Below are 24261 nucleotides of genomic sequence, written 5' to 3'. Positions count from 1 at the left end.
TGCAAGGGATCATGTGCCTTTCCAGGGGCCATCATGAGCAAGGAAACCTGAAATGGACTGGGCAGGCTCCAGCAAAACTGGGAACACATTCCGTGCTGCCCTTTGCCCCCATTTCTCATGGTTCCCCGTTCTCCCCTCTGCCATGATACTCAGGGCCTCGTGACACAAGCTGAGAAGGAGAACTGGGATAGAGCCATCTTAGGCGCCAAAACAAGGGGTTTGAAAAATAAAAGGAGCCACATGGCAGGGTGAGGGCAAGAGACATGCAGATGGATAATTGTCCATGGGATTTGGAAATTACAAGGTCACCTTTGAGCAGTTTCAGTAACATGCTGAGAAGAGAAACCCCATTTCTGGGAGTAGAAAAATGAAATACACGGCCGGGCATGGTGGCTCACATCTGTAATCCCAGCATTTTGGGAGGCCGAGGCGGGCAGATCACAAGGTCAGGAGTGTGAGACCAGCCTGGCCAATATGGTGAAACACTATCTCTACTAAAAATACAAAAAATTAGCCGGGCATGGTAGCAGGAGCCTGTAGTCCCAGCTACTTGGGAGGCTGAGGCAGGAGAACACTTGAACCTGGGAAGCAGAGATTGCAGTGAGCCAAGATCGCACCACTGCACTCCAGCCTGGGTGACAGAGTTAGATGTTGTCTCAAAACACACACACACACACACACACACACACACAAAAGAAAGCAAGAAAGGAAAAGAGAAAGAAAAATGAAATACAGGTGATGAATTGGAGCCAGGTTTGGCTGATTAAAGGCTCTGAGTGTGATTTGAGAGAAAGAGCATCGAGATAGCTGGAGGGAACCACAGGGGCCACAGGTTTCTTTTTAGGATGGAGAGACTTGTTTTGCACACAGAAGGAAGAAATGTGGAGAGGTTAAAAAGAGAGGGGAGGCCAGGTGCATTGGCTCACGCCTATAATCCCAGCACTTTGGGAGGCTAAGGCTGGTGGATCACTTGAGGCCAGGAGTTTGAAACCAGCCTGGTCAACATGGCAAAATTCCATCTCTACTAAAAATACAAAAATTAGCTGTTGGCCGGGCGAGGTGGCTCATGCCTGTAATCTCAGCACTCGAGGAGGCTGAGGCAGGCGGATCACGAGGTCGAGATCGAGACCATCCTGGCCAACATGGTGAAACCCTGTCTCTACTAAAAATACAAAAATTAGCTGGGCGTGATGGCGCATGCCTGTACTTCTAGCTACTTGGGAGGCTGAGGCAGGAGAATTGCTTGAACCTGGGAGGCGGAGGTTGCAGTGAGCAGAGATTGAGTCATTGCACTCTAGCCTGAGTGACAGAGTGAGACTCTGTCTCAAAAAAAAAAAAAAAAATTAGCTGGCATGGTGGTGCGCACCTGTAATCAGCTACTCGGGAGGCTGAGGCGGGAGAATCACTTGAACCCAGGGGGAGGAGCTTGCAGTAAGCAGAGATACCGCCATTGCTCTTCAGCCTGGATGACAGAGCGAGACTCCGTCTCAAAAAAAAAAAAAAAGAAAAGAAAAAAGAGAAAAAAAATTTGATTTTAAGGAAGGAAGTTTGGAGAGAGTGAAATGGAAAGGAGTAGAAAGAGTCCAAAAGAAGGGAGCATCATCAAAAAAATCTGATTTTTGGGTCTTGCATTTTGGCCAGAAGCAAAGGATAACTGAGGTTAGGTACTCTGAGATGGACTGACACCAGGCTCCGTGTTGGTAGGGGAGGGATCTTTCGAGGAGAGCAGCCCTAGGTGCTCAAATACTGCTAGAGTTTTATTTCAGTGAGTTTATTGGAGAGAACTTTCCTGAGGATGTTTTTGTTGGGCTGAGGGAGATGTGGTATTGTGGGAGTGGGCAGGATCCCTGGGTGTTCTATGTGGTGAGCTCAGATGGGTTTGAGCAGGTTAAAGGTTATCAGTGGCTTGGGGAAAGTGACCTTTGGTAGAGTCTTCTCCACATTGTATCCAAGAGAGTCTGCTCGTTCATTTACATATTGATCAGATACACAAATGCCTTGGGGACTGACAGTTAAGCTTGTGGAAAGGCCCACATGGTGGCAGTATTTTAGTTTTGTTAGCATATTCTGTAGTCTTTTATACGCTCCGAAGTTTACTGTTTGTAGACCCAGAAAGTTTACTGTTTGTAGACCCAGAAGTGATAGGACTCCACAGGATCAATACACACTGAAAAAATTCATAAGGGATAGATGTGTAAACAAGAAAGTCGGAATGCTGTTATCATTCGGACCAGACACTTATGCTTCATCAGGAAATTCTCCTCTTTTCTTTCTTCTTCTTCTTTTTTTTTTTTTTTTGACAGAATTTCTGTCGCCCAGGCTGGAGTGTAGTGGTATGATCTTGCCTCACTGCAACCTCCACCTCCCAGGTTCAAGCGATTCTCGTGCCTCAGCCTCCCGAGTAGCTGGGACTACAGATGCACACCACCATGCCTGGCTTATTTTTTGTATTTTCAGTAAATGGGGTTTCACCATGTTGGCCAGGTTAGTCTTGAACTCCTGACCTCAGCTGATCCACTCATTATTCAAGTTATTCCAGTTTGTGGGTCTCAACTCTCCCTTTGCTTGGCATCCTGGACTGACCCACCTTTTTCCTTAGATATGTTTTTTTTTTTTTTTTTTTTTTGAGGCAGAGTTTCGCTCTTGTTGCCCAGGCTGGAGTGCAATGGCACCATCTTGGCTTACTGCAACCTCCGCCTCCTGGGTTCAAGGGAACCTCCTGCCTCAGCCTCTGGAATAGCTGGGATTACAGGCGTGCACCACCACACCCAGCGAATTTTTGTATTATTAGTAGAGACAGGGTTTTACCATGTTGGCCAGGCTGGTCTTGCACTCCTGACCTCAGGTGATCCACCCACCTCGGCCTCCCACAGATTACGAGCCACCATGCCCGGCCTTTTCCTTAGATATGTTAATAGCCTTGGTGAGTTTAGCGGCAAGGCTGGATCCTGGAGAGTCCGATCTCTTGTGTGATCTGCATGTCTCCACTTGGATCTGTTGCTTGTTTTCTATTTTAACTCTCTGAGTGCAGAGTTATATTTCCATTTCTGAGTTCTTGAGAAGTGGGAGGGGAACGTTAACTTTGCCTTGCAGTGGAGCTTTCATCAGTTTTGTGGACAGAGCAGACAGATAAGACACAGGACACAAATCATCCTTTTAAAAGAAAAGAGAGGGTCTCATCTTTTATTGAGAAAAGAATTTCTGAAAAGGGAGGCGCTGGCAAAAATTGATGAGCTGACTTTGCTCCTGGCCTAGGTAGGCTGGAAGAAACTGCACTTCCCAGAGAAGGTGATTCTTGTGTTTGTTTGTTTGTTTGTTTTTGAGACATTCTGTGTTGCCCAGGCTGGAGTAAAGTGGCGTGATCTTGGCGCATTTTAACCTCCGCCTCCCGGATTCAAGTGATTCTCCTGCCTCAGCCTCCCGAGTAGCTGGGATTACAGGTGTACACCACCGCACTCAGCTAATTTTTGTATTTTTAGAAGAGATGAGATTTCACCATATTGGCCAGGCTGGTTTCGAACTCACGACCTCAAGTGATCCAACCACCTTGGCATCCCAAAGTGCTGGGATTACAGGCGTGAGCCACCGCGCCTGGCGAGATGGGGTTTTACCGTATTGCCCAGGCTGGTCTGGAACTCCTGAGCTCAGGCAATACACCCACGTCGGCCTCCCAAAGTACTAGGATTACAGACGCGAGCCATGCCCAGCTATTAATTCATCTTACTGATGTCGAAACTAAAGCTTGGAAAGGTCAAAGAGCTTGATGAAGGTCACATAGGTAGTAAGGGGTGGCTGGACCCAGACCAGGGCTCCTAAGTTCGTCGCTTTCCTCACCGCGCTGGGCTCTCTGAGCGTCCTAATAGCCACGCCCACCTCAAATGGCGATCCCAGAGAGCATCTGGCTTCAATTTTCCTTTTTCTGGAGGGGAGATGGATTCCCTGGAATGGAACTGGGCTCTGGTAGGGGAGAACTTCCTGTTGGGCAAATCCTGACAACTGTCTTGGTGTGGGAGTGCATAGGGAACTCCGACCCTTGCAGAACCCTGGGATCTTCGTGGGTGGAGGGGAAGAGGATAGAGGAGGGGAGGGAGGAGACGCTGAGACAGAGGCTTTCATCTTGAGCCTGGTGGGGAGGCATGTGGGAGAAGTTGCTGAGCGGTTGGATCGGAGGGAGGAAGAGAAGGGCCAGAGCACTGGCTTCCTGTTCCATCTTCCCCCTTGTTCTGCAGGTGGCCATTTTGTCCTTCCAGAGCCGGAGGTGGAGAGACTTGGGGGCCTGCCCAGCTCCAGTCCTCTGTCCTCACTCTGCCCGTCTCCGCCCGTCCCCCAGCCAACCTTTGGAGAAGGTGCTGGGCTGCTAGGATTTGGGATTCTTGTGGAGGGGGAGGGGGAGGGGATGTGCCCATTTGTTCGGGTCTGACCCTGGAACAAAGGCTTTTGCCACGGAGAGTCTAGGTCTTAATGCCCCCCATTAGCCAGAGTGGGGGGGCCACCAACACATTAACAACTAAAAACAGTCTTCACTGGAATCCTTTTGCTGAGCCGCCTCGCCTGCCCCTGCCTGGTCGCAGGCTAATTCCGGCCTGGGCTGCTGTGGACGGACTATCCTGGCCGCTGAGCCTCCCATTGTGTTCCTAATGCTCAGTAACAAAGGCTGCTCGCCGGTAGCAACAGTCGCTAGGCGGGTCTTATCTCCTGGGCTCCGGCCCCTTCCCCCACGGCAGAGTCTGAGGCCCAGACTGGGTCCCCTGAGTCTTTAGCATGGGGCTCTTCCAAGACCCCGGAGGGTTATCCACAGGGGATGGCCCTGCTGGCACTTATGGAGGGGAGAGCTTATGGGAGACACGTCGGTGGCAGAGAACTTGTGACAGTCGTTCCCAGACGTTTTCTAAGACGTTGTCGTTCATACAATAAGCATTTCTAGTGCTCCCTGTACCCGTGCTCCCCAGCCCCCATGCTTTTGCCTGGATTCTTAGCAGACCGTTCATTCAGCAGACCGTTCATTCAAAATTCCATTTGGCTCCTTGCTGAATGAAGCGAACCCTGTGTCATGTTGCTGGTGTCGCTTTACGAGAACACGCACCCTCTTAAGTGCTCCCTTTTTGACAGGACTCATCCGACTATGCTGTCATTGTGCTATTTACTTGTCTGTCGATTGGAACAGTGGCAGATCTTCAGCCCAGCTGTATATCGCACCCTAGCACCACCTGGGAGATTACAAACACCAAGCTTCTACCCCACAGATTCTGATTTGGTTGCTCTGAGGTGGGACACAGGCATTTTTCCTCTCCTTGAGTGATGCCAATGTGCCGCCAAGGCTGAGATGTCACTCTAGTGACTGTCACCTTTCTACAGGAGGGGGCAGGGGCCTCCTGATGACAGGAGACAACTCAGGGCAAGCAAAATTCTGAAATGTGGTCGGCCTCCAGCCCCACTAATTGTGCAGGGGTACTGAGTTTCTCAATTTTTTTTTTTTTTTTTTTTTTTTTTTTTGAGACGGAGTTTCGTTCTTGTTGCCCAGACTGGAGTGCAATGGTGCAATCTTGGCTCACCGCAACCTCTGCCTCCCGGGTTCAAGCGATTCTCCTGCCTCAGCCTCCCGAGTAGCTGGGAATACAGGCATGTGCCACCACACCCGGCTAATTTTCTATTTTTAGTAGAGACGGGGTTTCTCCATGTTGGTCAGGCTGGTCTCGAATTCGTGACCTCAGGTGATCCGCCCGCCTTGGCCTCCCAAAGTGCTGGGATTATAGGCGTGAGCCACCGTGCTCAGCCTTCTCAAACTTTTAAAGCCTCAAAATCCTTATCTGTAAAATGAGACCTACCTCATAGTGTAGTTTTGAGGGTTAAATGAGATTATGGCATAAAGCCCCCTGCATATGCCTGGCATATAGTAAAAGCTCAACACTTCTTAAGTGAATGATACTCTGGTAGTGAAAGCTGAGTGAAACTGCCAGTACTGGCCAGGTGCGGTGGCTCATGCCTGTAGTCCCAGCACTTTGGGAGATGGTGGCAGGTGAATCCCTTGAGCTCAGGAGTTCGAGACCAGCCTAGGCAACATGGCAAAACCCTTGTCTCTACAAAACAGGACAAAACAAAATAATTAGCCAGGTGTGGTGGTATGCACCTGTGGTCCCAGTTACTCAAGAGGCTGAGGTGGGAGGATCACCTGAGCCTGGAAGTTCAAGGCTGTTCAAGATCATGCCACTGCACTGCAGCCTGGGCGGCAGAGTGAGACCCTGTCTCAGAAAAAAAAAAAAAAGAAAAAAAAGAGAGAAAAAAAGAAATTCTGAGTCCTTGTTTCTGTTCTGATACAAACCAGTTGTATGACCTTTACAGCACTCTGCTCCCAAATTTCCCCATGAACCAATCTGTTGTCCAGGCTGGAGTGCAGTGGTGCGATCTTGGCTCACTGCAACCTCTGCCTCCTGGGTTCAAGTGATTCTCCTGCCTCAGCCTCCCGAGTAGTTGGGATTACAGGTGCCCATCACCACGCCCGGCTAATTTTTGTATTTTTAGTAGAGACGGGGTTTTGCCATGTTGGCCAGGCTGCTCTTGAACTCCTGACCTCAGGTGATTCGCCTGCCTCGGCCTCCTAAAGTGCTGGGATTACAGGCATAAGCCACCATGCCAGGCCTCAGAGATCTTCTTTTAAGCAGAGTTGTCATTTGTTAATATTTTTTAAAGGTTATTTCTTTTGTCTCCCTTCTATTCTGCTAGCATGACTCCACCTACCACTCCGCCAACAACTGTCTATTTGCCCTTGCTGCCTGGGCCTTAGTACTTTTAAAACTCCTGTGGACAGCACTCTCCTTGAATTAATATTTATTTATGGAGCTCCTGCTCTGGTGCCATAGGAGAGGAGGTGGGGAAAGTAAAACTGCAAGGACTCTATCCTGGAGGAGCCTCCAATCTAGCTGGGGGGTGTGGGCAGGAGACTCAGTAATGACAGGGTGGTCAAGGTCAGGACAGAACCCTATTCTTCCCTGCTGTGAACCAGCTGGATGAGTCCAAGACAACTGCAGGTAACAATTGTGGGTTGGGTTAACACAGTGGTTCTCCAACTTTCTGGTCCCAGAACCTGTTTATATTCTTAAAAATTTTTGTTAATTTCAAACGCCTTTTATTTATGTGGATTATATCTATTGATATATCCTGTATTAGATGTTAAAATTAAGAAATTTTCCTTTTTTTTTTTTTTTTTTTTTGAGATGGAGTTTCACTTTTGTTGCCTAGGCTGGAGTACAATGGCACACAATCTTGGCTCACTGCAACCTCCGCTTCCTGGGTTCAAGTGATTCTCCTGCATCAGCCTCCCGAGTAGCTGGGATTACAGCAAATTTTTGTATTTTTAGTAGAGAAGGGGTTTCACCATGTTGGCCAGGCTGGTCAACTGACATCAGGTGATCCACTTGCCTTGGCCCCCCAAAGTGCTGGGATTACAGGTGTGAGCTATTGCACCCAGCCAAAATTAAGAAATTTTCTTGCCGGGCGCAGTGGCTCATGCCTGTAATCCCAGCGCTTTGGGAGGCTGAGGCGAGCAGATCATGAGGTCAGGAGTTCAAGACCAGCCTGACCAGCATGGCGAAACCCCGTCTCTACCAGAAATACAAAAAAATAGCCAGGCATGGTGGCACGTGCCTGTAATCCCAGCTACTCGGGAGTCGTGCTTGAACCCAGGAGGTGGAGGTTAAAGTGAGCCGAGATCGCACCACTGCACTCCAGCCTGGGTGACAGAGCGAGACTCTGTCTCAAAAAAAAAAAAAAAAGAAAGAAATTATTCTAAATACAAACACATAATCCATTATTGGCATTATCGGTCAGAGTGATATGACACATGATGCAGCTTCAGGAAAATTCTACTGTACATCCATGAGAGAATAAGAGTGAAACAGACAGTGAACCAAGATTGCGCCACCACACTCCAGCCTGGACGACACGGCAAGACTGTTGCAAAATAAAAGTTTAAAAAAATTTTTTTGTTTTGTTTTGTTTTTTTTGAGATGGAGTCTTGCTCTGTCGCCCAGGCTGGAGTGCAGTGGCGCGATCTCAGCTCACTGCAACCTCCAACTCCCGGGTTCAAGCAATTCTCCTGCCTCAGCCTCCCCAGTAGCTGGGATTACAGGCGCCCACCACCACGCCGGGCTAATTTTTGTATTTTTAGTAGAGATGAGGTTTCACCATGTTGGCCAGGCTGGTCTTGAACTCCTGACCTCAGGTGATTTGCCCGAGGTGATCTGCCTCCACCTCCCAAAGTGCTGGGATTACAGGCATGAGCCATCACACCCGGCCTAAAAATTTGCTATGTGCACAGATAGATGGAGGCCTTCCTTGAAAAGACGTGAAGCACCAAAGAAGTTAGAGTGGGGGCTTATATTCCATTTTAACAACTGGTAATAAATTGTGAAGAAGTGACAAGATGAAGGAAAAGGGGTTTGGGCTTCTAGGGACAGTAAATTGTGGGCAGGCAAACATATGGGGGAAACTAATGGAAGATAAGGGCAATTTTATAAGGCTGGTTTGTGCAGACCCATCTTGGTAACAACTTTCTGTTTCCAGTGGTAAGGGTGATTCTCTGGTACGGGAGAGGGGAGGGCGACACCTTCACAAAGGGAAATTTAGGCAGATGAGGTGGGCAAAGAGCTCTTTCTTCCTTTGCTGCTTCTTAATTGCCTTCAGCTAAAAATATTTCTTCTGCTAAAGTGGCCTATTGGGTGACATATTCTGACCCTCTTCAGTAAATAATAGTAATAATAGACAATACTAGATCCTGAATGAACAGTACCCTTAGGTACTTAGGTTCTTCCCTCTGGCACGCTCTGGCAGCCTTAAAGTTCAGTAGCCCTTAGCATGGCTGTGCCAGGTCAGGCAGTCAGGGAAACTGCCCGAGCAGAGTGAGTGGCCTGGCCAGGTGCAGGTTGTGGGGGGCTGTGTGACGTGCCAGGTTTCATGGGGGCAGCAGAGGAAACAAGAGCAAAGACCAGTGGAGAACCTCACTGCCTGCTCCCCCACTGCGCCTGCCCAGGCAGCGGGGCAGCACCCTGGAGATGAGAGAGCAGCAGTACTGTTCTGCAGGCCTGGGGGAATGCGGGGATCTGAAGGACTGCCCAGAGACAAAGGACACACAATGGCCGCAGCCTGGAGGGGTGTGGGAGGCCCCTAGGCTGGGGAGACAGGAGTGAGGCAAGGGGCTGGTGGGAAATGAGCAGAGGAGGTGGACTCCCAAGGGCCCATTTCCTGAGATGCCACAGAGGCAAGAGCCGACTCCCAGGAGGAGGAAGAGCATTTCTCCCTTAGTGAGGGGACAGCTCCTGGCTCCCACTGCAGCTCTCAACCTCGGCTCCTTGAACCCCCGCCCCCAGGCAGCTCTTGGCTCTGTGTGGAGCCACCATTCCCTTGGTCAGGACTAGCAACCTTCTCTGACCCATCCAGTCACAACAAACTGCTTCTTCTTTTGAGAGGTCATGTGCTTCTCTTTAGCACTTATTCTATTGTTTCTTTTTTTTTTTTTTTCATTCCTTTTTACAGACAGGAACTCACTCATTGCCCAGGCTGGTCTTGACCTCCTGGGCTCAAGTGATCCTCCTGCCTCGGCCTCCCAAAGTGCTGGGATTACAGGCGTGAGCTCTTTTTAGTGGGTCAGGTCTATCTCTCTGACCCTATTGTCACTCCTGAGGGCAGCTATCTTGTCTATTAGCATTTTTTCATCCCTTCCAATGCCCAGCCCTGTTCCTTTTATATCATAAGGGCTTAACTGATGCCATGGAAGTAATCGACATCTCCATATTATTGCTCCCTGTCTCCTTCACCCCACAGTCTCTGCAGAAATTCCCACATCTTTTTTTTTTTTTTAGTTTTTTTTAAGGTGGAGTCTCGCTCTGTCACCCAGGCTGGAGTGCAATGGCGCGATCTTGGCTCACTGCAACGTCTGCCTCCTGGGTTCAAGCGATTCTCCTGCCTCAGCCTCCCGAGTAGCTGGGACTACTACAGGCACGCACCACCACACCCGGCTAATTTTTGTATTTTTAGTAGAGACGAGGTTTCACCATATTGGCCAGGCTGGTCTCGAACTCCTGACCTCGTGATCCGCCCACCTCGACCGCCCAAAGTGCTGGGATTACAGGCGTGAGCCACCGCGCTCAGTCCTTTTTTTTTTTTTTTTTTTTTTTGCAGTTTTTACGGTTTTATTTAAACACAAAACGTGCACATGAGCTGTCTACTCATTTTCTTTGCTGCGCGTCCTGGCATTGGGGTTGGTGACTCTGATGACCAGCTGGGCAGCTCTTTCCACGATGGCTTCGTGGTTCTTAGAGGAAACGTTGTGAGCGATGTCAGCACAGGGAGATTGTTGCACATCAGCAGCACTTCCAGCTCCTTGATGTTGTGGACCAGGAACTTCTGGAAGCCACTGGGCAGCCTGTTCTTTGTTTTTTTTTGTTGCTCCCATAACCACTGTTGGGCATCGAGATCTGGCCCTTGAACCTTCTATGAACCCTGTTGTGAATACCTCTGGGTTTCCGCCAGTTACAGTTAATTTTGACGTATTGGTCAGACCGGTGCCAGATGAACTTTTTGGTTCTCTTTTTGACAATCAGGCTTCACAAGGGGTCTGAGGGCGGCCGTGATGCCAAAGAGGAGATGGCTGCCACCTCTGTAGGCAGCGCCGAGGAAGAGAGAGGGCCCCCCCCCTTTTTTTTTTTCGAGACAGAGTCTTGCTTTGTCGCCCAGGCTGGAGTGCAGTGGTATGATCTTGGCTCACTGCAACCTCTGCCTCCCGGGTTCAAGCGATTCTCCTGCCTCAGCCTCCCCAGTAGCTGAGATTAACAGGCACATGCCACCATGCCCAGCTAATCTTGTATTTTTGGTAGAGATGGGGGTTTTACCATGTTGGCCAGGCCGGTCTTGAACTCCTGACCTCAAGTGATCCCCCTGCCTTGGCCTCCCAAAGTGCTATGATTACAGGTGTGAGCCACCTTTCCCCATTACACACCTCCCTTCCCTTAGCTTCCTTGTCACCTGCCCACTCCCAACTCTCCCCACTCTGCTCTCACTGTGTCCCCCTTGCTGTCCCTGGTGGCAGTGGCCGCCTTGCAGCTGCTGCACCTGGAGTTAGGGTAGCAGTGGGGAGGTAAGCAGGTAGTGGGGAATGACGTCATTCTCAGATCACTCTTTCTAGCTTTCATCCTCTCCCCCCGTGACCTGCTCTTCAACCATTATGCAAATGCTTAATGGGCACCTACCTTCGCGTGTGCCAGGTGCTGTTTTAAGTGCAGTGACCCAGCAATGAAGGAGACAGGTGGGCATCAGCATCAGGGTTATCCCAGAGCCAGCTAGGAATTCCCCGTGCAGCAGCAGAGACAATGCCCGAGGCCGTAGAGGACCTGAACAAGGGAAGCACAAGTCCAGCCTGGCTGGACTTTTGGGAACAAGGCCACTTGACCTAATCCAAACACAAATAAAACTGTTTTGTGTGTCCCCTGACCCCATCTACTTTTCCCAGAGCTCGCTGATGGCTGGGAAGGAGTTGACTGGGAAGGAGGTGGCTGGGCAAGGGTGGCTGGGCAGGGGTGGCTAGGCAAGGGTGGCTGGGAAGGGGTGGCTGGGAAGGGGGTGGTTGGGCAGGGGTGGCTGGCCAGGGGTGGCTGGGCAGGGGTGGCTGGGTAAAGGTGGCTGGGCAGGGGTGGCTGGGAAGGGGGTGGCGTCTCTTGCTGCTCACCTGACGGCTCCTGGTTGTGCTTTCTTCCCAGGTGTATGAGCTCAGTGGAGAGCACCATGACGAAGAGTGGTCAGTGAAGACTTACCAGGAAGTAGCTCAGAAGTTTGTGGAAACTCACCCTGAGTTTATTGGAATCAAAATCATTTATTCGGATCACAGGTGAGAGAAAATATTGCTGAAAATCTCGGGTTGGGAGGCTGGGATGCAGGCAGAGCTACTAGGCTGGGAGGGGAGGGGTGAGAAGTGGGGCTGGGAGGCCGGGAGAGGCCCAGCACTGGTGCCAAGGAGCTGTGCTGTGCCTGTGTGAGAGCACAGTCCTAGGTAAGTGCGGTGACCCAACAGTGAATAGCTGCCTGAAGCCACTTCTAGTTCAGGTCTTCACCCCCAAACTGAAATGAAGAATGTGTGAATTTCCCAGATAATTCTCGGCTGTGACCCCACATTGGCCTGGTGACTCATTTATGAGCATAATGATTTTGCCTGAATGTTTGGATAATTGGCCCGTTTTTGGTTTCAATTTGCCTCTGGTTTCTGTGTGTGGTTGTGTGTGAGTCCTTGATCACGGAGACACCCTGAGTGGCACTGGCTCAAGTCTGCGTGTGGGGACCTCCAGTAGTACCATGTGCGTGGCCTGGCACGTGGGTGAAAGACCCACTCTTTTTCCCAGGGAAGCACAGAGAGCTTTGCAGCTTAATTGTCCTTCTGACTTTACCAGACAAGACCCCTCCCCTCACTTTAAAGAGCAGCCAGTCTAAGGCTGGGACCTGTCCATGGTCGCAGCCGCAAGGGCAGCAGCCAGTGGGGTCCCTCGGAGTCAGGCACGGGGCGGGCACCGAAGGGATCCGGCAGCGGCTCCCTCTGCTCAGCTCACCCACGAGCCTGGGCTCTGGAGGGCACTGACTCCCCAGGAGCCTCCTCCCATGCCCAGTCTTCCTGAGTCCCCTTCCCTTCCATGGGGCCTGGGGCCTGGAGGAGCTAAGCTCTGGCTTTGTGCCGGTCCCCCTAGGAGGGAGCTTGCGGGAAGGGCCCACGTTCTGCTCAGAGACTCCCTGGTGCCAGGTGCCCCTTCCCAGGGCCAGTGGCAGGAGGGTGTGAGGGCTGAGCTGAGTGCATCAGTGCCCCCAGGTTTGCCTAGGCTCTGGGGAGAGGCCATGGGTGGGGCAGGCCAGGAAGGCTTTATCCCCACAGAGCCGAGGATTGGAGCAGGAGAGCCAGTGGCAGGGCAAAGACCTTGAGCCTGTCGTGGGCTTGCGCCAGACCCTGTGTTTTGGGGCTTTTGTTGTCATGCTGCCTGCCTTGCCCCTGTAGGGTTCTGCAGTGCCCAGGATCTTGCTGACTTAATCAGCAAGAGGCCAGATAGTTACTGGGTCCAGCCGACCCATCAGGGACTTGGGTGACCTGTGGCCCTTTGCAGGTGTCCAGTGGACAGAGAGCTGCCCCTGAGCTGCATCCATGTCTACACCCCCGACAGAGATGCAGGGAGAGCTGGGAACAAGGCCACCTGGCCTCCTCTAAACGCAGACAAATAAAACTGTTCCCGTGGGTCCTCTGACCCCATCTACTTTTCAGAGACTACAGGTGCCCCCAGAGCCAGCAAGGGTCTTTGATAAGAATGGATTTGGGCTACATATCTCTCAGGGATCACAATGGCCTGGTCAGGGTGGGGTCAGGAGGGCAGGGGTGCCTCAGGTTTGGGAAACGGGTCCTGCACACTTGGAGCCGGCCCAGCCCTGCACGGAGGTCATGCCCTGGGGTTTGTGCTCTGTCGGTGCTGGGCACTGTCTCCTGGCTTCTCTGTCTGTCTCACAGATCCAAAGATGTGGCTGTCATCGCAGAATCCATCCGAACGGCCATGGGGCTCCGAACCAAGTTCCCCACGGTGGTGGCAGGGTTTGACCTGGTAACCCATGCTGTGAACGGAAGGGCTGCCTGTTAAGGGGGCATGCGAGGATGCCTGTCTGGGTGGAGCGGCAACTCCCTGGGAAGGGAGCGCAATGTGCCTGTTGGTACCCTGACATCCCAGGGCAGGCTCAGGCTGCTCAGAGCTGAGCAGGGCTGCTCAGAGCTCAGCGCTGACCCTCTTCAGAGGCCTACAGGGGACGGCCGTCACTGGAGAAGGGAGAGCAGACAGCCAGTTCTAACAAGCTAACAAGGAAAGTTCCAGAATAAGGATGGCATTCAGGCAGTTTGGACCACAGTTATGGGCTCCTTCCCCATGGCCCTGCCTGTACCCTTTTTTCTATCCCACACTGCTCACCTAGATGTGGGTCTTAAAACCCTCACCAGCCCCTGTAGCACGCGGGGTGGGGACTCGGGGTAATGTCTGGAAACAGAGTCCAGGACGGAGCCAGGCCTTTGCAAATCCTCAAGGTAGTGATATTTGTCCCTCCCTCTCCAGCCCTCATGCCTGGCCACACCAGTTTTTGAAGCTACACATTCGTAGGTGTTGTCATTGTCCCACACCTCCCCACCAAATCAAAGCACAACCAGGACATTTCTAGGGTGACAGCTCGGCAATCTCATAAAGAATCTAGGCCGGGTGCAGTGGCTCATGCCCTCAGCACTTTGGGAGGGCGAGACAGGTGGATCACCTGAGGTCTGAAGTTCAAGACCAGCCTGGCCAACATGGAGAAACCGCATCTCTACTAAAAACACAAAAATTAGCCAGCCGTGGTGGCCTGCACCTGTAATCCCAGCTACTTGGGAGGCTGAGGCAGAATCACTTGAACTCAGGAGGCAGAGGTTGCAGTGAGCTGAGATTGCACCATTGCACTCCAGCCTGGGCGACAGAGCAAGACTCCATCTCAAAAAAAAAAAAAAAAAAAGAATCTAGATTAGGCCAGGGCCGTGGCTCACGCCTGTAATCCCAGCACCTTGGGGGGGCCAAGGTGGGAGGGTCACCTGAGTCCAGGAGTTCTAGACCAGCCTGAGCAAATCGGTGAGACCCCGTCTTTACAAAATATATATATATATATTTTTTGCTCTTGGCCAGGCTGTAGTGCATTGGTGTGATCTCAGCTCACTGCAAGTTCTGCCTCCTGGGTTCATGCCATTCTCCTGCCTCAGCCTCCCAAGTAGCTGGGACTACAGGCACCCGCTACCACACCTGGATAATTTTTTGTATTTTTAGTAGAGATGGGGTTTCACTGTGTTAGCCAGGATGGTCTCGATCTCCTGACTTCGTGATCTGCCTGCCTCGGCCTCCCAAAGTGCTGGGATTACAGGTGTGAGCCACCGCGCCTGGCCTGCTCCTGGTCATTCTTAAAAGGCTGTGTGACAAAGGTCCCGGCAGTGGTGGCAGGGTACAAGGAAGGGTGTGCACAGGCTGCAGGGTGCGCCATCAGCAAGTGAGGCATGCACCCTGCAGACACCTCCCTGTCCCTCTCTGTCCTGCAGGTGGGGCATGAGGACACTGGCCACTCCTTGCATGACTACAAGGAAGCTCTGATGATCCCCGCCAAGGATGGCGTTAAGCTGCCTTACTTCTTCCACGCCGGAGAAACAGGTGAGCCTGCAGGATGCGAGCAGAGGCAGTGGAGGTGGTCAATGGGAAAGCGCCTGGCCACAGGCCCATGCCTCAGGGTTAGAGCCTACAGGCGTTTCCACAGCCCTTTCCTGTGCTCTATCTCACTCAATCCTGACAACAGCCCCATGGAGAAGGAATAACAAGGATAATAGAATCAGCCACTTTACATGTATTATTTCTAGTTTCTCTTTCTTCTTTCCTTCCTGTTTTCTTTTCTTCTTCTTCTTTTTTTTTTTTTCTTTTTTTTACGGAGTCTCCCTCTGTCGCCCAGCTCACTGCAACCTTGGCTTCCCAGGTTCAAGAGAGTCTCCTGCCTCAGCCTTCCAAGTAGCTGGTACTACAGGCACCTGCCACCACGCCTGGCTAATTTTTTGTATTTTTAGTAGAGACGGGGTTTCACCGTGTTAGCCAGGATGGTCTTGATCTCCTGACCTCGTGATCTGCCCGCCTCGGCCTCCCAAAGTGCTGGAATTACAAGGGTGAGCCACTGCGCCTGGCCTCTTCTAATTTATTTCTGATTGTTTCCCCAGTTTTTAATCTCCATTTGATAGATGAAGAGCCCAAGGCTCCAAACATAGTGGTCCAGGGTTAAAGAGCTGGTACGCAGTGGAGTCTGAATTTGAATCCTTCTTCTTCTTTTTCTTTTTTAAATTTTTCATGGTAGGGGCATAATCCTGCAAACTCACATCATCCTACTTTGGCTACAAAAATTCGTTTTAGGCTGGGCACAGGCACAGTGGCTCATGCCTGTAATCCTAGCACTTTGGAGGCTGATGTGGGTGGATCTCTTTAAACCCAGGAGTTTGAGGCCAGCCAGGGCAACATGGCAAAACTTTGTCTCTACAAAAAAATACAAAAATTAGCCAGGCATGATGGTACACACCTGTGGTCCCACCTACTTAGAGGCTGAGGTGGGAGGATTGCCTGAGCCCAGGCTCACTGAACTCCAGCCTGGGTGACAGAGCTAGACCCTGTCTCAAAAAAAAAAGTGTTTTAGCCAGGTACAGTGGCTCACATCTGTAATTCTAGCACTTAGGGAGGCAGAGGCAGGAGGATCACTTGAGCCCAGGAGTCTGAGACCAGTCTGGGCGACATAGTAAGATCCCATTCTACACAAAAAGGAAAACAATTTTTTTTTTTCGAGATGGAGTCTCGCTCTGTGGCCCAGGCTGGAGTGCAGTGGCATGATATCGGCTCACTGCAAGCTCCGCCTCCTGGGTTCATGCCATTCTCCTGCCTTAGCCTCCCAAGTAGCTGGCACTACAGGTGCCTGCCACCACGCCCGGCTAATTTTTTGTATTTTTAGTAGAGATGGGGTTTCACCATGTTGGTTAGGCTGGTCTTGAACTCCTGACCTCAAGTGATCGACCCACCTCAGCCTCCCAAAATGCTGGGATTACAGGCTTGAGCCACGGAAAAAAATTCTTTTGAGACTGAGTCTCACTGTATTGCCCAGGCTGGAGTGCAGTGGTGCGATCTCGGCTCATTGCAACCTCTGGCTGCCAGGTTCAAGTGATTCTCGTGCCTCAGCCTCCCGAGTAGCTGGGATTACAGGCGCCCACCAACACACCTGGCTAATTTTTGTATTTTTAATAGGGATGGGGTTTCACCATGTTGGCCAGGCTGGTCTTGAACTCCCAACCTCAAACAATCCACCCGCCTCGGCCTCCCAAAGTGCTGGGATTACCCGGCCTCGTGATATTTTGATGCCTGTATATAATGTGTATGAATTGGAACCCTTTCTGACGCTCCCCATCCTCCGAGTGAATTGTGCTTGAGAGGTTAACTGATCTGCCTAAAGCCACACAGCTGGAAATTGGCAGAAGAGGGAGAAGAACCATGTCTGCTCCTTGTCTTTAGGATGTTCTGTCCCGCATTATCGTAGGAGAGGAAACCCTGCCCTGCCCCATGCAGGCCCTGGCTGCTGTTCCTCCTGAAATGCCATTAGCCCAGCCACATCTTTCTTTCCCAGAACTCCATCCTTGGGCTCGCTCAGTCATCTCAGCCCCTCCCGTATTCCAGTCCTTAAAATGTGTAAACCCTAACTAGGAAAGATCACGGCTGCAATTTCAGATCCAAAGGAAGATTTGGGAGGAGGCTGTTCACATGGAGGCCGGGACCAGGAGGGCAGCTCTCTTCAGCATCCCACCTGTCACCCTTGGAAGACCAAGGAGGGGTGGAGAGAGTGGTGGGCAGTTTCATTTCCCACCCAGGCTTAAGCTCTGCTCTATCACACCATCTCAGAGAAAGGGACCTTGTGCATTAATCTCTTTTTCCTGACATTTCGAGTCAATTTAGATCCAATTTAGATCAAAGTCTGCTCTAGGAGAGCAGAAGAATTGTTTGAGGGGAGGGGGTTGGGCGAGGGTGTTGTTAACCTTGAAGAGCTTGTGGTCTGGTTGGGGAAAATCATACTTATGTGTGTGAAATAATTCTGGCCCTACAAAACATTGCAGCACAGGACCTAACAGGTTCCAAGATGTATGGTCCTTGGAGATGATTTTGCCAGGACTTGGGTATCTAATACCTAAAAGTAATGTCCTTATTTTTATTTTTTTATTTTATTTCATTTTATTTATTTATTTTTTTTTTTGAGACGGAGTCTTGCTTTGTCCCCAGGCTGGAGTGCAGTGGCACGATCTCAACTCACTGCAAGCTCCGCCTCCCAGGTTCATGCCATTCTCCTGCCTCAGCCTCCCGAGTAGCTGGGACTACTCGGGCGCCTGCCACCACGCCCGGCTAATATTTTTTGTATTTTTAGTAGAGACGGGGTTTCACCATGTTGGTCATGCTGGTCCGGAACTCCTAACCTTGTGATCCGCCCACCTTGGCCTCCCAAAGTGCTGGGATTACAGGTGTGAGCCACCACACCCGGCCAATATCCTTATTTTTAAAAAGAAAAAGAAATCTCTAAAAACCAGTGAAAATCCACCAAAACACATGTGCTACATAGCAATGGAAATTCTTGAGTTTTATTTCTATCAGGAAAGTGGAGTTTTCATATATATATATATTTTTTGACATGGGCACTCTGTCACCCAGGCTAGAGTGCGGTGGCGTGATGACAGCTCACTACAGCCTCCACCTCTGTCACCCAGGCTAGAGTGTGGTGGCGTGATCACAGCTCACTACAGCCTCCACCTCCTGGGTTCAGGTTATCCTTCCACCTCAGCCTCCTAAGTAGCTGGGACTGCAGCCACATGCCACCATGCCTGGCTAATTTTTGTATTTTTTGTAGAGACAGGGTGTCTCTATGTTGCCCATGGCTGGCCTTGAACTCCTGGGCTCAAGCAATCCTCCTGCCTCAGCCTCCCAAAGTGCTGCGATTACAGGTGTGAGCCACCACACCCAGCCAGATGTTCATATTTTATATGTGAATCCATTAGAATGCTTATGGCTGCAAGAATAGAGTACATGCATCCCACCGATTTTACAATAAGGACATTTGTTATCTCACGTAAGAAGCAATCTGTGCTATGCCCATTGCGTGGGTGATTCTGCCCCACTTGGTTGTCGGATGGTGAATCACATTTGGGGTGACCACATCCAGTGAAGCAAAATAGGAGACAGCCTCCCAGTGGATCTCCTTTTATCAGGGAGGAATCCCCCAAAGCTCCCCAACAAATAACCTCCCAGTCCAGCGTTAAGGCTATTTTAGCTGTAAGGGAGACTGAGAAAGGCACATCTGACCTTTCATCCTCTACCGAGGGCCCTAGCTGTAAGAAAGGTGTGATGGGGCCGGGCGCGGTGGCTCACGCCTGTAATCCCAGCACTCTGGGAGGCTGAGGCAGGTGGATCATAAGGTCAGGAGATCGAGACCATCCTGGCTAACACAGTGAAACCCCGTCTCTACTAAAAATACAAAAAAAAAAAAATCAGCTGGGTGTGGTGGCGGGCACCTGTAGTCCCAGCTACTTGGGAGGCTGAGGCAGGAGAATGGCATGAACCCCAGGAAGTGGAGCTTGCAGTGAGCCGAGATTGCACCACTGCACTCCAGCCTGGGTGACAGAGCGAGACTCCATCTCAAAAAAAAAAAAAAAAAAAAAAAGAAAGGTGTGATGGGGATGGCAGGGGAGAAGGGAGGCCACAAGAATGTCTGCGGTCACCTAGCGAGTGATAACATCTCGACAGTACTATTAAATATAGAAATTAAAGTGAGCACATAGAGGTAGTTATACTGATGTTGTCAATAAGAGAACCTGTAACACATTGTTGTAAAGATCATAAGCATAAGAGTCCCAGAGCCTGGTGCGGTGGCTCATGCCTATAATCACAGCACTTTGGGAGGCCTAGGCGGGTGGATCCCCTGAGGTCAGGAGTTTGAGACCGGCTTGGCCGACATGGTGAAACCCCGTCTCTACTAAAACTACAAAAAATAGCCGGGCATGGTGGTGGGCACCTGTAATCCCAGCTACTCAGGAGGCTGAGGCAGGAGAATCCGCTTGAACCCGGGAGGCGGAGGTTGCAGTGAGCCAAGATTACGCCACTGCATTCCAGCCTGGGCGACAGAGCAAGACTCCGTCTCAAAAAAAAAAAAAAAAAAAAAGAGTGCCACAAAAGAGGAAGAAGGAAAGCGGACTGTGGGGTCAGAGAGGCCAAGGTTTAAAACTCAGTTTTGCAGGCCAGGTGTGGCGGCTCACACCTGTAATCCCAGCACTTTGGGAGGCTGAGGCAGGTGGATCACGAGGTCAAGAAATCAAGACCATCCTGGCCAACATGGTGAAACCCTGTCTCTACTTAAAATAAAAAAAATTATCTGGGCGTGGTGGTGTGTGCCCGTAGTCCCAGCTACTCAGGAGGCTGAGGCAGGAAAATTGTTTGAACCTGGGAGGTGGAGTTTGCAGTGAGCTGAGATCGTGCCACTGTACTCCAGCCTGGTGACAGAGCAAGACTGTGTCTCAAAACAACAACAACAACAACAACAACAAACTCGGTTTTGCTACTTACTGTGTGAACATCCTTGGTCAATTTATAGAAGCTATTAAGTTTCAACTTTCTCATTAGAATGATAAACTAATAAATTAGATGATTAATTTAATAAAGCCATATCATACCTCTCTTTAGCATTGTTAAAAGGAAACTGTGTGTGTGTGTATTTGTGTTAATGTTAATTTCTCTTCATTTTTGTGCTTGGGGGGCTGTTTATTTGAGGATGGTCGGGGGGCAGGTGGGTCAGACCCATCCATCCCCCATGGAAGACCAGACCCATCCATCCCCCATGGAAGACCAGACCCATCCATCCCCCATGGAAGACCAGACCCATCCATCCCCCATGGAAGACCAGACCCATCCATCCCCCATGGAAGACCAGACCCATCCATCCCCCATGGAAGACCATTCCCGTGTGTTCAGACTGGCAGGGTACTTCCATAGACAGGAACATTCTGGATGCTCTGATGCTGAACACTACCAGAATCGGCCATGGATTTGCTTTGAGCAAACACCCCGCAGTCAGGACTTACTCCTGGAAAAAGGACATCCCCATAGAAGTCTGTCCCATCTCTAACCAGGTATGTGTGACCCATGCGGCTAATCCCATATGATCTCCCCTAACCACAACCTCTGCTCTCTTAAACTTTTTGCTGTATAACTTATCTCTCCTTAACTCTCTTGTTACCTACATCCCCCCACTCTCCTACCCCTGTTAGTAAAGTTATTCAGGAGGGGCCTTTTGCCTAAGCCACCAATAAGAATGAGGCAGCAGTGAGGGTCCCCAGTGGGGTGGAATTTTGGGCAAGACTGTAGACAAAGCAAAAAGGACACGGGGGGAGGCCAGTGAAGTGGGACGGACCATGGGATGCTGCTCCCTATGGTTTCTTGGGGTCCTTTGTGTCTGTGTTCAGTTAGCGCTTCTCTGAGCAGGAACAGAAGTGACCAGATGTTTGCGGTGCTGATGAAACATGAGGAGGAGCATGAGGACTGACTCTGTTCCTTATGTCTCCTTGTGACTCTGCCCAGAAGTCATCCCCATACTGGGGAGATAGTGATGGGAAGATGAAGGGAGCTGATGGGGCTCAAGGTCTCACCTCACTTGTGACTACTCTTTTTAGGGATCAGAGTTCATCTTTCTCCCTTCTCTCCTATTGGGCAGGTGCTGAAACTGGTGTCTGACTTGAGGAACCACCCTGTAGCCACTCTGATGGCCACTGGGCACCCCATGGTGATCAGCTCTGATGACCCAGCTATGTTTGGTGCCAAAGGCTTGTCCTACGATTTCTATGAGGTCTTCATGGGCATTGGGGGGATGAAGGCTGACCTGAGGACCCTCAAACAGCTGGCCATGAACTCTATCAAGTGAGTGTCCCGTGTCCTCCCAGGTCCCCCGCCTCCTTCCAGCCCGCAGCTTGTGTTTGCCTCTCTGGAGGCTTGAGGCAGATGCCTCGATGGTTCCTGTGGGTTCCTTCTCATCATGGCTGTTTAGTCCTTGCCGCTGGCATGGGGAGAGTGCTCTGCAAGGCTCTAATGTCCTCTCAGGCTCCCTGCCCCGTTCCCCAACCCCTGCCCTGAGGCTGACCTGGGCTCCTCCTCTTCCTGCAGGTACAGTACCCTGTTGGAGAGTGAGAAAAATACTTTCATGGAAATCTGGAAGAAGAGATGGGATAAGTTCATAGCAGATGTGGCTACAAAGTGAGGAGAAGCTAGTCAGCCCTCTACAAGCTGTCTTGCACACGCTGTCACTTCCTCTCACTCGTTCTTGAATCAGCTCCATGTGCCCATGAAATCAATGGCCTCTGTATGGAGCGACCCTGTGAGAAGCACTTGGCTGGCTGAGCAAATTCATCCGCTGGAAATATTCTCTCTCAGCCACAGTGACATTGACCCTCTTGGTTTTCTCCTCTCTCTGGCCATTTCTTCCAGTTTCCCTATTTCAGAGTCTTCTCCTCTCTCTGATCTCTGTGCTGTTTCCTCAGGACTCAGTCCTGGGCTCTCTTCTATTCTGGTCTCTTTATTTTTTTATTTTTGTATTTTTTCGAGATGGAGTTTTGCTCTTGTTGCCCAGGCTGGAGTACAATGGTGCGATCTCAGCTCAGTGCAACCTCTGCCACCCGGGTTCAGGCAATTCTCTTGCATCAGCCTCCCGAGTAGTTGGAATTATAGGCATGTGCCACCACACCCAGCTGATTTTTGCATTTTTAGTAGAGACAGGTTTTCACCATGTTGGCGAGGCTGGTATCCAACTCTTGACCTCAGGTGATCCACTCGCCCCTTGGCTCCCAAAGTGCTGGAATTACAGGCGTTAGCCACCATGCCTGGCCTATTCTGTTCTCTTTAACTCTCTCCTCTTTATTGCTCTTCTCTCTCTGTACACTTTTCCTGGGTGGTCTCATCCATTCCTTTGCTTTTTCATGCCATTTATTTGTTAATGATTCCCACATTTATTTATGCACTTGGAGAGCTCACAGGAATCTCAGAAACTGATGAGGTACAATTCTGAACCCTCAGTCTCTTCCCTTTAAACCTTTCTTTTTCTCTACTTTAATTTTTCTAAAGAGTGTCTTGCTATGTTGCCCAGGCTGGTCTCCAACTCCTGGCCTCAAGTGATCCTCCTGCCGCAGTCTCCCGAAGTGCTGGGATTACTGACATGAGCCACCACACTCAGCCCTTTAAACCTCTCCCTGGCCTTTCCCATAGCTGGTGAAGGACACCTCCATCCATTCCACCCAGTTGCTCAAAGCAGAAATTTTCAGTGCAAGTCTTGATGCTGCACCGTCCCCCACTCCCTACATCAGAACGCATCCCGCATCCAGACTCCAGCGGTGGCTTCTTGATGCTGCGCCGTCCCCCACTCCCTACATCAGAATGCATCCCTCATCTGGACTCCAGCGGTGGCTTCTTGATGCTGCGCGGTCCCCCACTCCCTACATCAGAATGCATCCCGCATCCAGACTCCAGCGGTGGCGCTCTACCTGCACGCTGTTGCCAAGTCCAAGCTACCATACTCCTGCCTGAGCTATGACAACAGCCTCCTCACTGATCTCCCCTTTCTTCCCTTTGCCTCCTCCAGCTCATTTTTCACAGTGTAGAATGACATTTTGCTTGTTTGTTTTGTTTTGTTTGAGATGGAGTCTCGCTCTGTTGCCCAGGGTGGAGTGCAGTGGTGCGATCTTGGCTCACTGCAACCTCCACCTCCCGGGTTCAAGCGGATTCTCGTGCCTCAGCCTCCTGAGTAGCTGGGATTACAGGCATGCACCACCATGCCCGGATAATTTTTGTATTTTTAGTAGAGATGGGGTTTCACTATGTTGGCCAGGCTGGTCTTGAACACCTGACCTCGTGGTCCACCTGCCTCGGCCTCCCAAAGCACTGGGATTACAGGCGTGAGCCACCCGGCCTGGCCTAGAATGACTTTTAAAAGATCAAATTAAATCAGGTCACTCCTTTGCTTACAACGCAGTGCGTTTAGAGGCACACCCCATGTCTCCACAGGGCATACAGCATCCGATTTAATCTGGATCCATTCCAGCGCCTTCCTCTCCCAGTCACCCAGAGGGCCCCAACCCCGGCAGCCCTTTCCTCCTCAAATGTCCTCGGCTCTATACCGTGCCTGGGTCTTTTCTCTTTCTCTCTGCCTGGAACATTCCTTCTTTCCCCTTTTGTCTTGCCCACTCCTGTTTACCCTTCAAGTTTCAAGTTCATGTCACTGTCTCAGAGAGGTTTTCCTGTGCTCGCCCTGTTTCTCTCAGGAAGCCTTGCTCTTTTCCATCATGCCTCTAATCACAGTTTATAATCGGATATTTATTTCTGTGTCTACAGTCTTGCCCTGCCAGACTGTAAGCCCCATGTGGGCAGGCGCTCATGATTGTTTCTGATTGTTTCACGCATGCTGCTAACCCAGAGCCTGGGCCCAAAGCTAGTTAGTACTCAATAAACAATGCATTGAATGAGTGGCTGTCACTGTGTCTGTTCAGCCAGCTGCCAAGGCAGAGGGGAGTAGAGCAGAGCCGCCCCAAATAAAAGACCTCATGTGATCAGAGTCCAGCTCCTCACCTGGCCTTGGAAGAAGGATGCAAGAAGCCAC

At 50.7% G+C, this 24261-nt stretch overlaps 1 protein-coding gene across 2 annotated transcripts in view; it reads left to right on the top strand.

The window, feature by feature from the left end:
- The window catches only part of ADA2 (adenosine deaminase 2), a 39773-nt gene extending 15646 nt beyond the window's left edge, over positions 1-24127 (top strand). Inside the window, exons 1-7 of one of the 2 annotated variants that reach the window (XM_019018742.4) lie at positions 3521-3960; positions 11748-11875; positions 13526-13616; positions 15113-15221; positions 20595-20752; positions 21334-21536; positions 21780-24127. In XM_019018742.4, the coding sequence (XP_018874287.1) occupies positions 3931-3960; positions 11748-11875; positions 13526-13616; positions 15113-15221; positions 20595-20752; positions 21334-21536; positions 21780-21873 (813 nt within the window). In that variant the 5' untranslated portion in view covers positions 3521-3930 and the 3' untranslated portion in view covers positions 21874-24127. Of the gene's footprint in view, positions 1-3520; positions 3961-11747; positions 11876-13525; positions 13617-15112; positions 15222-20594; positions 20753-21333; positions 21537-21779 lie in introns of those variants that run through there. The other variant, XM_004062976.4, reaches the window with a different exon arrangement.
- The last annotated feature ends 134 nt before the right edge of the window (positions 24128-24261 follow it).

This window comes from Gorilla gorilla, chromosome 23 (assembly GCF_029281585.2).
Source record: "Gorilla gorilla gorilla isolate KB3781 chromosome 23, NHGRI_mGorGor1-v2.1_pri, whole genome shotgun sequence".
In the NCBI taxonomy this organism is placed as follows: domain Eukaryota; kingdom Metazoa; phylum Chordata; class Mammalia; order Primates; family Hominidae; genus Gorilla; species Gorilla gorilla.
The sequence above is the reverse complement of the archived record's forward strand: the minus strand, read 5'-3'. Positions and strand labels throughout refer to the sequence as shown.